The sequence below is a fragment of the Nerophis ophidion genome, linkage group LG24, assembly GCF_033978795.1.
Source record: "Nerophis ophidion isolate RoL-2023_Sa linkage group LG24, RoL_Noph_v1.0, whole genome shotgun sequence".
Lineage (NCBI taxonomy): Eukaryota > Metazoa > Chordata > Actinopteri > Syngnathiformes > Syngnathidae > Nerophis > Nerophis ophidion.
The window spans coordinates 42592376-42604883 of NC_084634.1; the positions used below are offsets into that span (position 1 = coordinate 42592376).

At 39.0% G+C, this 12508-nt stretch overlaps 1 protein-coding gene across 1 annotated transcript in view; it reads left to right on the forward strand.

The window, feature by feature from the left end:
• The window catches only part of LOC133542215 (protein Daple-like), a 301998-nt gene extending 290796 nt beyond the window's left edge, over positions 1–11202 (forward strand). Inside the window, exons 15-18 of the mRNA XM_061886112.1 lie at positions 196–323; positions 5628–5799; positions 10949–11065; positions 11182–11202. Coding sequence (XP_061742096.1) covers positions 196–323; positions 5628–5799; positions 10949–11065; positions 11182–11202 — 438 coding nt within the window. The remainder of the gene's footprint in view (positions 1–195; positions 324–5627; positions 5800–10948; positions 11066–11181) is intronic.
• Positions 11203–12508: the final 1306 nt, after the last annotated feature.

Here is a 12508-nt window from a genome sequence, read left to right on the forward strand (position 1 = left end):
ACAGACAGGATTCACTACATGTTCCAATACTGGACTACAGACAGGATTCACTATATGTTTCAATACAGGACTACAGACAGGATTCACTACATGTTCCAATACAGGACTACAGACAGGTCTGATGGACTTTATTAAAGTGTCTTGCTGTGGTTCTGCAGAAGATTGCGGTTCTATTCCTGACATTTGCACGTGCAGGAGTTGGTGTCGGAGAAGTTGAGCGTCCAGCAGCTCAGTGTGGAGTTAGAGAGACTGAATGAAGAACTGGAGAATGTTGGACTGACCCGAGAAAGACTTCTGCAGCAGGAGCAGTCTCTGGAGGAAAGGTAGCTCAGAACCACACCATTAAGTGTCCAGTCTCTCTGCAACACACACACACTAATAGGGGGACATTCAGAACCACACCATTAAGTGTCCAGTCTCTCTGCAACACACACACACTAATAGGGGGACATTCAGAACCACACCATTAAGTGTCCAGTCTCTCTGCGACATTCAGAACCACACCATTAAGTGTCCAGTCTCTCTGCAACACACACACACTAATAGGGGGACATTCAGAACCACACCATAAAGTGTCCAGTCTCTCTGCAACACACACACACTAATAGGGGGACATTCTGGGATGGATCCAGTACCAAGTAAGTACCGGGCGAGTCTTACCCTTACAATACGGTTGACTTGGTTCTTCACACCTTACTCACCTCACACCTTACTCACACCTTACTCACCTCACACCTTACTCACCTCACACCTTACTCACCTCACACCTTACTCACCTCACACCTTACTCACCTCACACCTTACTCACCTCACACCTTACTCACCTCACACCTTACTCACCTCGCACCTTACTCACCTCACACCTTACTCACCTCACACCTTACTCACAGCTTACTCACCTCACACCTTACTCACACCTTACTCACACCTTACTCACCTCACACCTTACTCACAGCTTACTCACCTCACACCTTACTCACATCTTACTCACCTCACACCTTACTCACAGCTTACTCACCTCACACCTTACTCGCACCTTACTCACCTCACACCTTACTCACAGCTTACTCACCTCACACCTTACTCACATCTTACTCACCTCACACCTTACTCACATCTTACTCACCTCACACCTTACTCACAGCTTACTCACCTCACACCTTACTCGCACCTTACTCACCTCACACCTTACTCACAGCTTACTCACCTCACACCTTACTCACACCTTACTCACACCTTACTCACCTCACACCTTACTCACAGCTTACTCACCTCACACCTTACTCGCACCTTACTCACCTCACACCTTACTCACAGCTTACTCACCTCACACCTTACTCACACCTTACTCACACCTTACTCACCTCACACCTTACTCACAGCTTACTCACCTCACACCTTACTCACATCTTACTCACACCTTACTCACAGCTTACTCACCTCACAGCTTACTCACCTCACACCTTACTCACCTCACACCTTACTCACAGCTTACTCACCTCACACCTTACTCACACCTTACTCACACCTTACTCACCTCACACCTTACTCACACCTTACTCACACTTTACTCACCTCACACCTTACTCACACCTTACTCACACCTTACTCACAGCTTACTCACAGCTTACTCACCTCACACCTTACTCACACCTTACTCACAGCTTACTTCCAAAACCACATCTGCATCCAGGCAGGGAGCTCACACCTTACTCACACCTTACTCACACCTTACTCACCTCACACCTTACTCACACCTTACTCACCTCACACCTTACTCACACTTTACTCACCTCACACCTTACTCACACCTTACTCACACCTTACTCACACTTTACTCACCTCACACCTTACTCACACCTTACTCACAGCTTACTTCCAAAACCACATCTGCATCCAGGCAGGGAGCTCACACCTTACTCACACCTTACTCACACCTTACTCACACTTTACTCACCTCACACCTTACTCACACCTTACTCACACTTTACTCACCTCACACCTTACTCACACCTTACTCACAGCTTACTTCCAAAACCACATCTGCATCCAGGCAGGGAGCTCACACCTTACTCACACCTTACTCACACCTTACTCACCTCACACCTTACTCACACCTTACTCACCTCACACCTTACTCACACTTTACTCACCTCACACCTTACTCACACCTTACTCACACCTTACTCACACTTTACTCACCTCACACCTTACTCACACCTTACTCACAGCTTACTTCCAAAACCACATCTGCATCCAGGCAGGGAGCTCACACCTTACTCACACCTTACTCACACCTTACTCACACTTTACTCACCTCACACCTTACTCACACCTTACTCACACCTTACTCACACTTTACTCACCTCACACCTTACTCACACCTTACTCACAGCTTACTCACACTTTACTCACCTCACACCTTACTCACACCTTACTCACACCTTACTCACACTTTACTCACCTCACACCTTACTCACACCTTACTCACAGCTTACTTCCAAAACCACATCTGCATCCAGGCAGGGAGCTCACACCTTACTCACACCTTACTCACACTTTACTCACCTCACACCTTACTCACCTCACACCTTACTCATACCTTACTCACACTTTACTTACTCACACCTTACTCACCTCACACCTTACTCACACCTTACTCACACTTTACTTACTCACACCTTACTCACACTTTACTCACCTCACACCTTACTCACCTCACACCTTACTCACACCTTACTCACACTTTACTTACTCACACCTTACTCACACCTTACTCACCTCACACCTTACTCACACCTTACTCACACTTTACTTACTCACACCTTACTCACACCTTACCTACACTTTACTCACCTCACACCTTACTCACCTCACACCTTACTCACACCTTACTCACACTTTACTTACTCACACCTTACTCACACCTTACTCACCTCACATCTTACTCACACCTTACTCACAGCTTACTCACCTCACAGCTTACTCACCTCACACCTTACTCACCTCACACCTTACTCACACCTTACTCACAGCTTACTCACCTCACAGCTTACTCACCTCACACCTTACTCACCTCACACCTTACTCACACCTTACTCACACTTTACTTACTCACACCTTACTCACACCTTACTCACCTCACACCTTACTCACACCTTACTCACACTTTACTTACTCACACCTTACTCACACCTTACTCACCTCACACCTTACTCACAGCTTACTCACCTCACAGCTTACTCACCTCACACCTTACTCACCTCACACCTTACTCACACCTTACTCACAGCTTACTCACCTCACAGCTTACTCACCTCACACCTTACTCACCTCACACCTTACTCACACCTTACTCACACTTTACTTACTCACACCTTACTCACACCTTACTCACCTCACACCTTACTCACACCTTACTCACACTTTACTTACTCACACCTTACTCACACCTTACTCACCTCACACCTTACTCACAGCTTACTCACCTCACAGCTTACTCACCTCACAGCTTACTCACCTCACACCTTACTCACCTCACACCTTACTCACACTTTACTCACCTCACACCTTACTCACACCTTACTCACAGCTTACTTCCAAAACCACACCTGCATCCAGGCAGGGAGCTCACACCTTACTCACACCTTACTCACCTCACACCTTACTCACACCTTACTCACACTTTACTTACTCACACCTTACTCACACCTTACTCACCTCACACCTTACTCACAGCTTACTCACCTCACAGCTTACTCACCTCACAGCTTACTCACCTCACACCTTACTCACCTCACACCTTACTCACACCTTACTCACAGCTTACTCACCTCACAGCTTACTCACCTCACACCTTACTCACCTCACACCTTACTCACACCTTACTCACACTTTACTTACTCACACCTTACTCACACTTTACTCACCTCACACCTTACTCACACCTTACTCACAGCTTACTTCCAAAACCACACCTGCATCCAGGCAGGGAGCTCACACCTTACCTTCTTAACCTAGCAGTTAGCACAATAGATGATTAGAGTAAACAATGGATGGATGCTAAAAGTGGGGGTAATAATCCATTTGAGATGTTTTGCAAGTCAGACATGGATGATTGTAAAATGGATTAGTAAAGATGAATAATGATTGTAAAGAAGGTGATGTTGTAATGAGCCTTCATGGATTAGTAAAGATGAATAATGATTGTAAAGAAGGTGATGTTGTAATGAGCCTTCATGGATTAGTAAAGATGAATAATGATTGTAAAGAAGGTGATGTTGTAATGAGCCTTCATGGATTAGTAAAGATGAATAATGATTGTAAAGAAGGTGATGTTGTAATGAACCTTCATGGATTAGTAAAGATGAATAATGATTGTAAAGAAGGTGATGTTGTAATGAGCCTTCATGGATTAGTAAAGATGAATAATGATTGTAAAGAAGGTGATGTTGTAATGAACCTTCATGGATTAGTAAAGATGAATAATGATTGTAAAGAAGGTGATGTTGTAATGAGCCTTCATGGATTAGTAAAGATGAATAATGATTGTAAAGAAGGTGATGTTGTAATGAACCTTCATGGATTAGTAAAGATGAATAATGATTGTAAAGAAGGTGATGTTGTAATGAACCTTCATGGATTAGTAAAGATGAATAATGATTGTAAAGAAGGTGATGTTGTAATGAGCCTTCATGGATTAGTAAAGATGAATAATGATTGTAAAGAAGGTGATGTTGTAATGAACCTTCATGGATTAGTAAAGATGAATAATGATTGTAAAGAAGGTGATGTTGTAATGAACCTTCATGGATTAGTAAAGATGAATAATGATTGTAAAGAAGGTGATGTTGTAATGAACCTTCATGGATTAGTAAAGATGAATAATGATTGTAAAGAAGGTGATGTTGTAAAGAACCTTCATGGATTAGTAAAGATGAATAATGATTGTAAAGAAGGTGATGTTGTAATGAACCTTCATGGATTAGTAAAGATGAATAATGATTGTAAAGAAGGTGATGTTGTAATGAACCTTCATGGATTAGTAAAGATGAATAATGATTGTAAAGAAGGTGATGTTGTAATGAGCCTTCATGGATTAGTAAAGATGAATAATGATTGTAAAGAAGGTGATGTTGTAATGAACCTTCATGGATTAGTAAAGATGAATAATGATTGTAAAGAAGGTGATGTTGTAATGAACCTTCATGGATTAGTAAAGATGAATAATGATTGTAAAGAAGGTGATGTTGTAATGAGCCTTCATGGATTAGTAAAGATGAATAATGATTGTAAAGAAGGTGATGTTGTAATGAACCTTCATGGATTAGTAAAGATGAATAATGATTGTAAAGAAGGTGATGTTGTAATGAACCTTCATGGATTAGTAAAGATGAATAATGATTGTAAAGAAGGTGATGTTGTAAAGAACCTTCATGAGTCCTCAGCCACACATCCACCACCTTCTTCATCTTAACTTGAACTTTTGATCACATTTGCATTCATTTCATTAATGGGGGAATTTTTATTAGTCTTTACTATTAGAAAAGCATTGTTTTTTACAAGTGAGAAACACTTACTTAGTGAAACCAAAAGAAATGTAAATTGTGTGTGTGTGTGTGTGTCAGCAAATACAAGCTGCTTGAATCCCGACTTGAGGAAACCGTGCAAGAGGCGATGAAGATGAAAGAAGGGAAGTTGGCCAGCCTGCAGAAGAAAGTGGAGGAGAGCAACACACACAACACAAAAGTGGAGGAGAGCAACACACACAACACAAGTCTACGTGCTGAGCTGGCCGCTGTAAGTCACACCTGGATTCACACAACTCTAACTATTATCTTACATCTTCATCTTTGTCTCTATGTACACTATACTGACATCACTTTGTGTGTGTATGTCTACTGACTACACTGTGTGTGTGTATGTATACTGACATTCTTTGTGTATGTATTTATGTATACTGACACCTCTTTGTGTGTGTATGTCTACTGACAACACTGTGTGTGTGTGTATTTATGTATACTGACACCTCTTTGTGTGTGTATGTCTACTGACAACACTGTGTGTGTGTGTATTTATGTATACTGACACTCTTTTTGTGTGTATGTATGTATACTGACAACTATTTGTGTGTGTGTATGTATTTATGTATACTGACACCTTTGTGTGTGTATGTATTTATGTATACTGACAACTATTTGTGTGTGTGTATGTATTTATGTATACTGACAACAATGTGTGTGTGTGTGTATTTATGTATACTGACACCTCTTTGTGTGTGTATGTATTTATGTATACTGACACCTCTTTGTGTGTGTATGTATTTATGTATACTGACACCTCTTTGTGTGTGTATGTATTTATGTATACTGACAACAATGTGTGTGTGTGTATTTATGTATACTGACACTCTTTTTGTGTGTATGTATGTATACTCACAACTATTTGTGTGTGTGTATGTATTTATGTATACTGACACCTCTTTGTGTGTGTATGTATGTATGTATACTGACACCTCTTTGTGTGTGTATGTATTTATGTATACTGACAACTATTTGTGTGTCTGTATATATTTATGTATACTGACACCTCTTTGTGTGTGTATGTATTTATGTATACTGACACCTCTTTGTGTGTGTATGTATTTATGTATACTGACATCACTTTGTGTGTGTATGTATTTATGTATACTGACAACTATATGTGTGTGTGTATGTATTTATGTATACTGACACTCTTTGTGTGTGTATGTATGTATACTGACAACTATTTGTGTGTGTGTATGTATTTATGTATACTGACACCTCTTTGTGTGTGTATGTATTTATGTATACTGACATCACTTTGTGTGTGTATGTATTTATGTATACTGACAACTATATGTGTGTGTATGTATTTATGTATACTGACACTCTTTGTGTGTGTATGTATGTATACTGACAACTATTTGTGTGTGTGTATGTGTTTATGTATACTGACACCTCTTTGTGTGTGTATGTATTTATGTATACTGACAACTACTTGCGTGTGTATGTATTTGTGTATACTGACACCTCTTTGTGTGTGTATGTATCTATGTATACTGACAACTATTTGTGTGTGTGTATGTATTTATGTATACTGACACCTCTTTGTGTGTGTATGTATTTATGTATACTGAAAACTATATGTGTGTGTGTGTATGTATTTATGTATACTGACACCTCTTTGTGTGTGTATGTATTTATGTATACTGACACCTCTTTGTGTGTGTATGTCTACTGACAACACTGTGTGTGTGTGTATTTATGTATACTGACACTCTTTTTGTGTGTATGTATGTATACTGACAACTATTAGTGTGTGTGTATGTATTTATGTATACTGACACCTTTGTGTGTGTATGTATTTATGTATACTGACAACTATTTGTGTGTGTGTATGTATTTATGTATACTGACAACAATGTGTGTTTGTGTATTTATGTATACGGACACCTCTTTGTGTGTGTATGTATTTATGTATACTGACACCTCTTTGTGTGTGTATGTATTTATGTACACTGACAACAATGTGTGTGTGTGTATTTATGTATACTGACAGTCTTTTTGTGTGTATGTATGTATACTCACAACTATTTGTGTGTGTGTATGTATTTATGTATACTGACACCTCTTTGTGTGTGTATGTATTTATGTATACTGACAACTATTTGTGTGTGTGTATGTATTTATGTATACTGACACCTCTTTGTGTGTGTATGTATTTATGTATACTGACAACTATTTGTGTGTGTGTATGTATTTATGTATACTGACACCTCTTTGTGTGTGTATGTATTTATGTATACTGACATCACTTTGTGTGTGTATGTATTTATGTATACTGACAACTATATGTGTGTGTGTATGTATTTATGTATACTGACACTCTTTGTGTGTGTATGTATGTATACTGACAACTATTTGTGTGTGTGTATGTATTTATGTATACTGACACCTCTTTGTGTGTGTATGTATTTATGTATACTGACAACTACTTGTGTGTGTATGTATTTGTGTATACTGACACCTCTTTGTGTGTGTATGTATTTATGTATACTGACAACTATTTGTGTGTGTGTATGTATTTATGTATACTGACACCTCTTTGCGTGTGAATGTATTTATGTATACTGACAACTATTTGTGTGTGTATGTATTTATGTATACTGACAACTATTTGTGTGTGTGTATGTATTTATGTATACTGACACCTCTTTGTGTGTGTATGTATTTATGTATACTGAAAACTATATGTGTGTGTGTGTGTATGTATTTATGTATACTGACACCTCTTTGTGTGTGTATGTATTTATGTATACTGACATCACTTTGTGTGTGTATGTATTTATGTATACTGAAAACTATATGTGTGTGTGTGTGTATGTATTTATGTATACTGACACCTCTTTGTGTGTGTATGTATTTATGTATACTGACATCACTTTGTGTGTGTATGTATTTATGTATACTGACATCACTTTGTGTATGTATGTATTTATGTATACTGACACCTCTTTGTGTGTGTATGTATTTATGTATACTGACATCACTTTGTGTGTGTATGTATTTATGTATACTGACATCACTATGTGTGTGTATGTATTTATGTATACTGACACCTCTTTGTGTGTGTATGTATTTATGTATACTGACATCACTTTGTGTGTGTATGTATTTATGTATACTGACAAGACTGTGTGTATGTATTTATGTATACTGACACCTCTTTGTGTGTGTATGTATTTGTGTATACTGACAAGACTGTGTGTATGTATTTGTGTATACTGACAAGACTGTCTGTATGTACAGTATACTGACACCTCTTTGTGTGTGTATGTATTTGTGTATACTGACAACTATTTGTGTGTGTATGTATTTATGTATACTGACAACTATTTGTGTGTGTGTATGTATTTATGTATACTGACAACTATTTGTGTGTGTGTATGTATTTATGTATACTGACAACTATTTTTGTGTGTATGTATTTGTGTATACTGACAACTATTTGTGTGTGTATGTATTTTTGTATACTGACAACTATTTGTGTGTGTGTATGTATTTATGTATACTGACAACTATTTGTGTGTGTGTATGTATTTATGTATACTGACACCTCTTTGTGTGTGTATGTATTTATGTATACTGACATCACTTTGTGTGTGTATGTATTTATGTATACTGACAAGACTGTGTGTATGTACAGTATACTGACATCACTTTGTGTGTGTATGTATTTGTGTATACTGACAAGACTGTGTGTATGTACAGTATACTGACACCTCTTTGTGTGTGTATGTATTTGTGTATACTGACAAGACTGTGTGTATGTACAGTATACTGACACCTCTTTGTGTGTGTATGTATTTGTGTATACTGACAAGACTGTGTGTATGTACAGTATACTGACACTTCTTTGCAGGGTTGTGATTCATCTACAATAAGCATATCATTATTCAACATGTAACATAATGAAGAATCATAGTGCAAACTGTTGTTCTATAAAAATCCATGTTTTATTATTTTCTAAGCCAGGTCTCTAAAGTGGGGTGGAGCTTCTTTGTATTGGCCCTTGCACTTTAGTAAAAGTATGATGCATGTAATATATTGTTAGACAATAATGACCTGGGGGAAAGATGCTTGTTTTGCCGTAGCAGAATAGGATGAAAGCTATGTAGCACTTGGCTCCATGCTGGGAGACCAGGAAAGAGCCCTGTCTTGTTTCTTTTACATGAATACATTTACAATGTTATGCAGAGGTGTACTTCAAACAATTTTATAGACAAACTAGAGGAGACAATTCCTGAAGGAATGTCATGTGTGAACGCTCCAATGCTGAAGTGGAAGTGAAATGCTGACAGAATGTAGTGTGAATGGAAGAAGAGTTGGAATGTTGAAGAGTTGCAATTTACAGGAAAAGGGGAATTAGCTGTGGAAGTTGTGAAAGTGTTAGTTGGAATGTCCAGCATGAGTGGAATGTGTTGATGTTGGAATGCTTTCAATAGCTGGAAGAATGTGGGAATTGTGCAACTTGGAAACATGTCCCATTCATTTCAATGGGAACTACCTGGAAAGTTGGGAATGTTGGGAAAAGTGGGATGTTTTTGGAAATTATTAAGAGCATGAATGTTTTGAATTACTTGCTGCTGGAATTGTTTAAATGGAATCAAGAAATGTTGAAGTTGTAACATTTTTTTATTGAAAAATGGTATTATGGAATTTTGGGAAAGACAGGAAATTTTCAAATTCTGTTTTTTTGTCCTGACTAAGAGGAAGTTTTGACAATGGAAATGGGTTGACTTTTGTGAACGGCGTCATGGCACTGAAACAGGAATTCCTGGAACTGTGTTGAATGTGGAAACATGCTTGTTTGAATTTCCAGGATGCATTGAATGTGTTGATGTTGGAATGGCTTGAAGAATGTGGGAGTGGAAGCTTGAAAAATGGATCATTCCTTTTGAATATGTATATATTAAATATAAAGTATGTTCTCCTTCCTGGGGGGAGGAACACAATATTGAGGATGTATTAAATCAATACATCCTTACTCTACTATTTGGAAATCAACTGGATAAAGAAGTTAGGAACTTTACAATTTCCACAATAGTGATTTATATGCTGAGTCACTATTGTGCATCCCAGGTTTCAACAAGTGCGTGCTACACCAATGTAGAAGTATCTAAAGGTGTGCTCCACTCTACAGAATGTAGAAAAGTGGAGATGTGTGGTAGAGTGTAGATAAAAGTGTAGATGTGTGCTAAAGTGTAGATGAGGGATGAGTGATGCTAAATGTCATCCAACATGTTGTTCCTCAGGCTCTCAGAAAGGAGAAGTCTAAGTCTAAATGTCATCCAACATGTTGTTCCTCAGGCTCTCCAGAAAGGAGAAGTCTAAGTCTAAATGTCATCCAACATGTTGTTCCTCAGGCTCTCCAGAAAGGAGAAGGTCCCAACTTGCAGGAGTTGTCCAAAGATGAGCGACGAGACTCGGCCACCACTGAGTTGCTTCATATCAAAGATCATCTCATTGATGTGGAAAAGAATGTAAGATGTTCTTTTTTTTCCCTTCTTATCTTTATTTATTTCAACTAATGCAGTTTGTTCTTTTCATCTACACTTATGTTCCATTTGTGTGTGTTTGCTGTGCTCCTATGCTTCAGTGCAGTCTCAACACTATTTAAAGAGGACCTCATCTACAAAGCAGTGAAGTTGTCAGCTTGTGTAAATGCTAAATAAAAAGAGACCACAACAAATCCTTTTCAACTTATATTCAGTTGAATAGACTGCAAAGACAAGATATTTCATCTTCACACTGACAAACTGTTATTTTTTGCAAATAAACATGAGCTTAAAATGTAATGGCAGCAACACATAGCAAAAATTGCATTTTTACCAGTGTGTTACATGGCCTTTCCTTTGAACAACACTCAGTGCAGGTTTGGGAACTGAGGAGACACATTTTTGAAGTGGAATTCTTTCCCATTCTTGCTTGATGTACAGCTTAACTTGTTCAACAGTCTCCTGCCTCATATTTTAGCCTGCACACATTTTCAATGTCTGGACTACAGGCAGGCCAGTCTAGTACCTGCACTCTTTACTATGAAGCCACGTGGCTTGGCATTGTCTTGCTGAAATAAGCAGGGCGTCCATGATAACAACATATGTTGCTCCAAAAGCTGTATGTACCTTTCAGCATTAATGGTGCCTTCATAGATGTGTAAGTTAGCCATGCCTTGGCCACTAATACACCCCCATACCATCACACATGCTGCCTAGAACACTTTCACCCTACAACAATCACTAATACACCCCCATACCATCACACATGCTGACTACAACACTTTCACCCTACAACAATCACTAATACACCCCCATACCATCACACATGCTGCCTAGAACACTTTCACCCTACAACAATCACTAATACACCCCCATACCATCACACATGCTGACTACAACACTTTCACCCTACAACAATCACTAATACACCCCCATACCATCACACATGCTGCCTAGAACACTTTCACCCTACAACAATCACTAATACACCCCCATACCATCACACATGCTGCCTAGAACACTTTCACCTACAACAATCACTAATACACCCCCATACCATCACACATGCTGCCTAGAACACTTTCACCCTACAACAATCACTAATACACCCCCATACCATCACACATGCTGCCTAGAACACTTTCACCCTACAACAATCACTAATACACCCCATACCATCACACATGCTGCCTAGAACACTTTCACCCTACAACAATCACTAATACACCCCCATACCATCACACATGCTGCCTAGAACACTTTCACCCTACAACAATCACTAATACACCCCCATACCATCACACATGCTGCCTAGAACACTTTCACCCTACAACAATCACTAATACACCCCATACCATCACACATGCTGCCTAGAACACTTTCACCCTACAACAATCACTAATACACCCCCATACCATCACACATGCT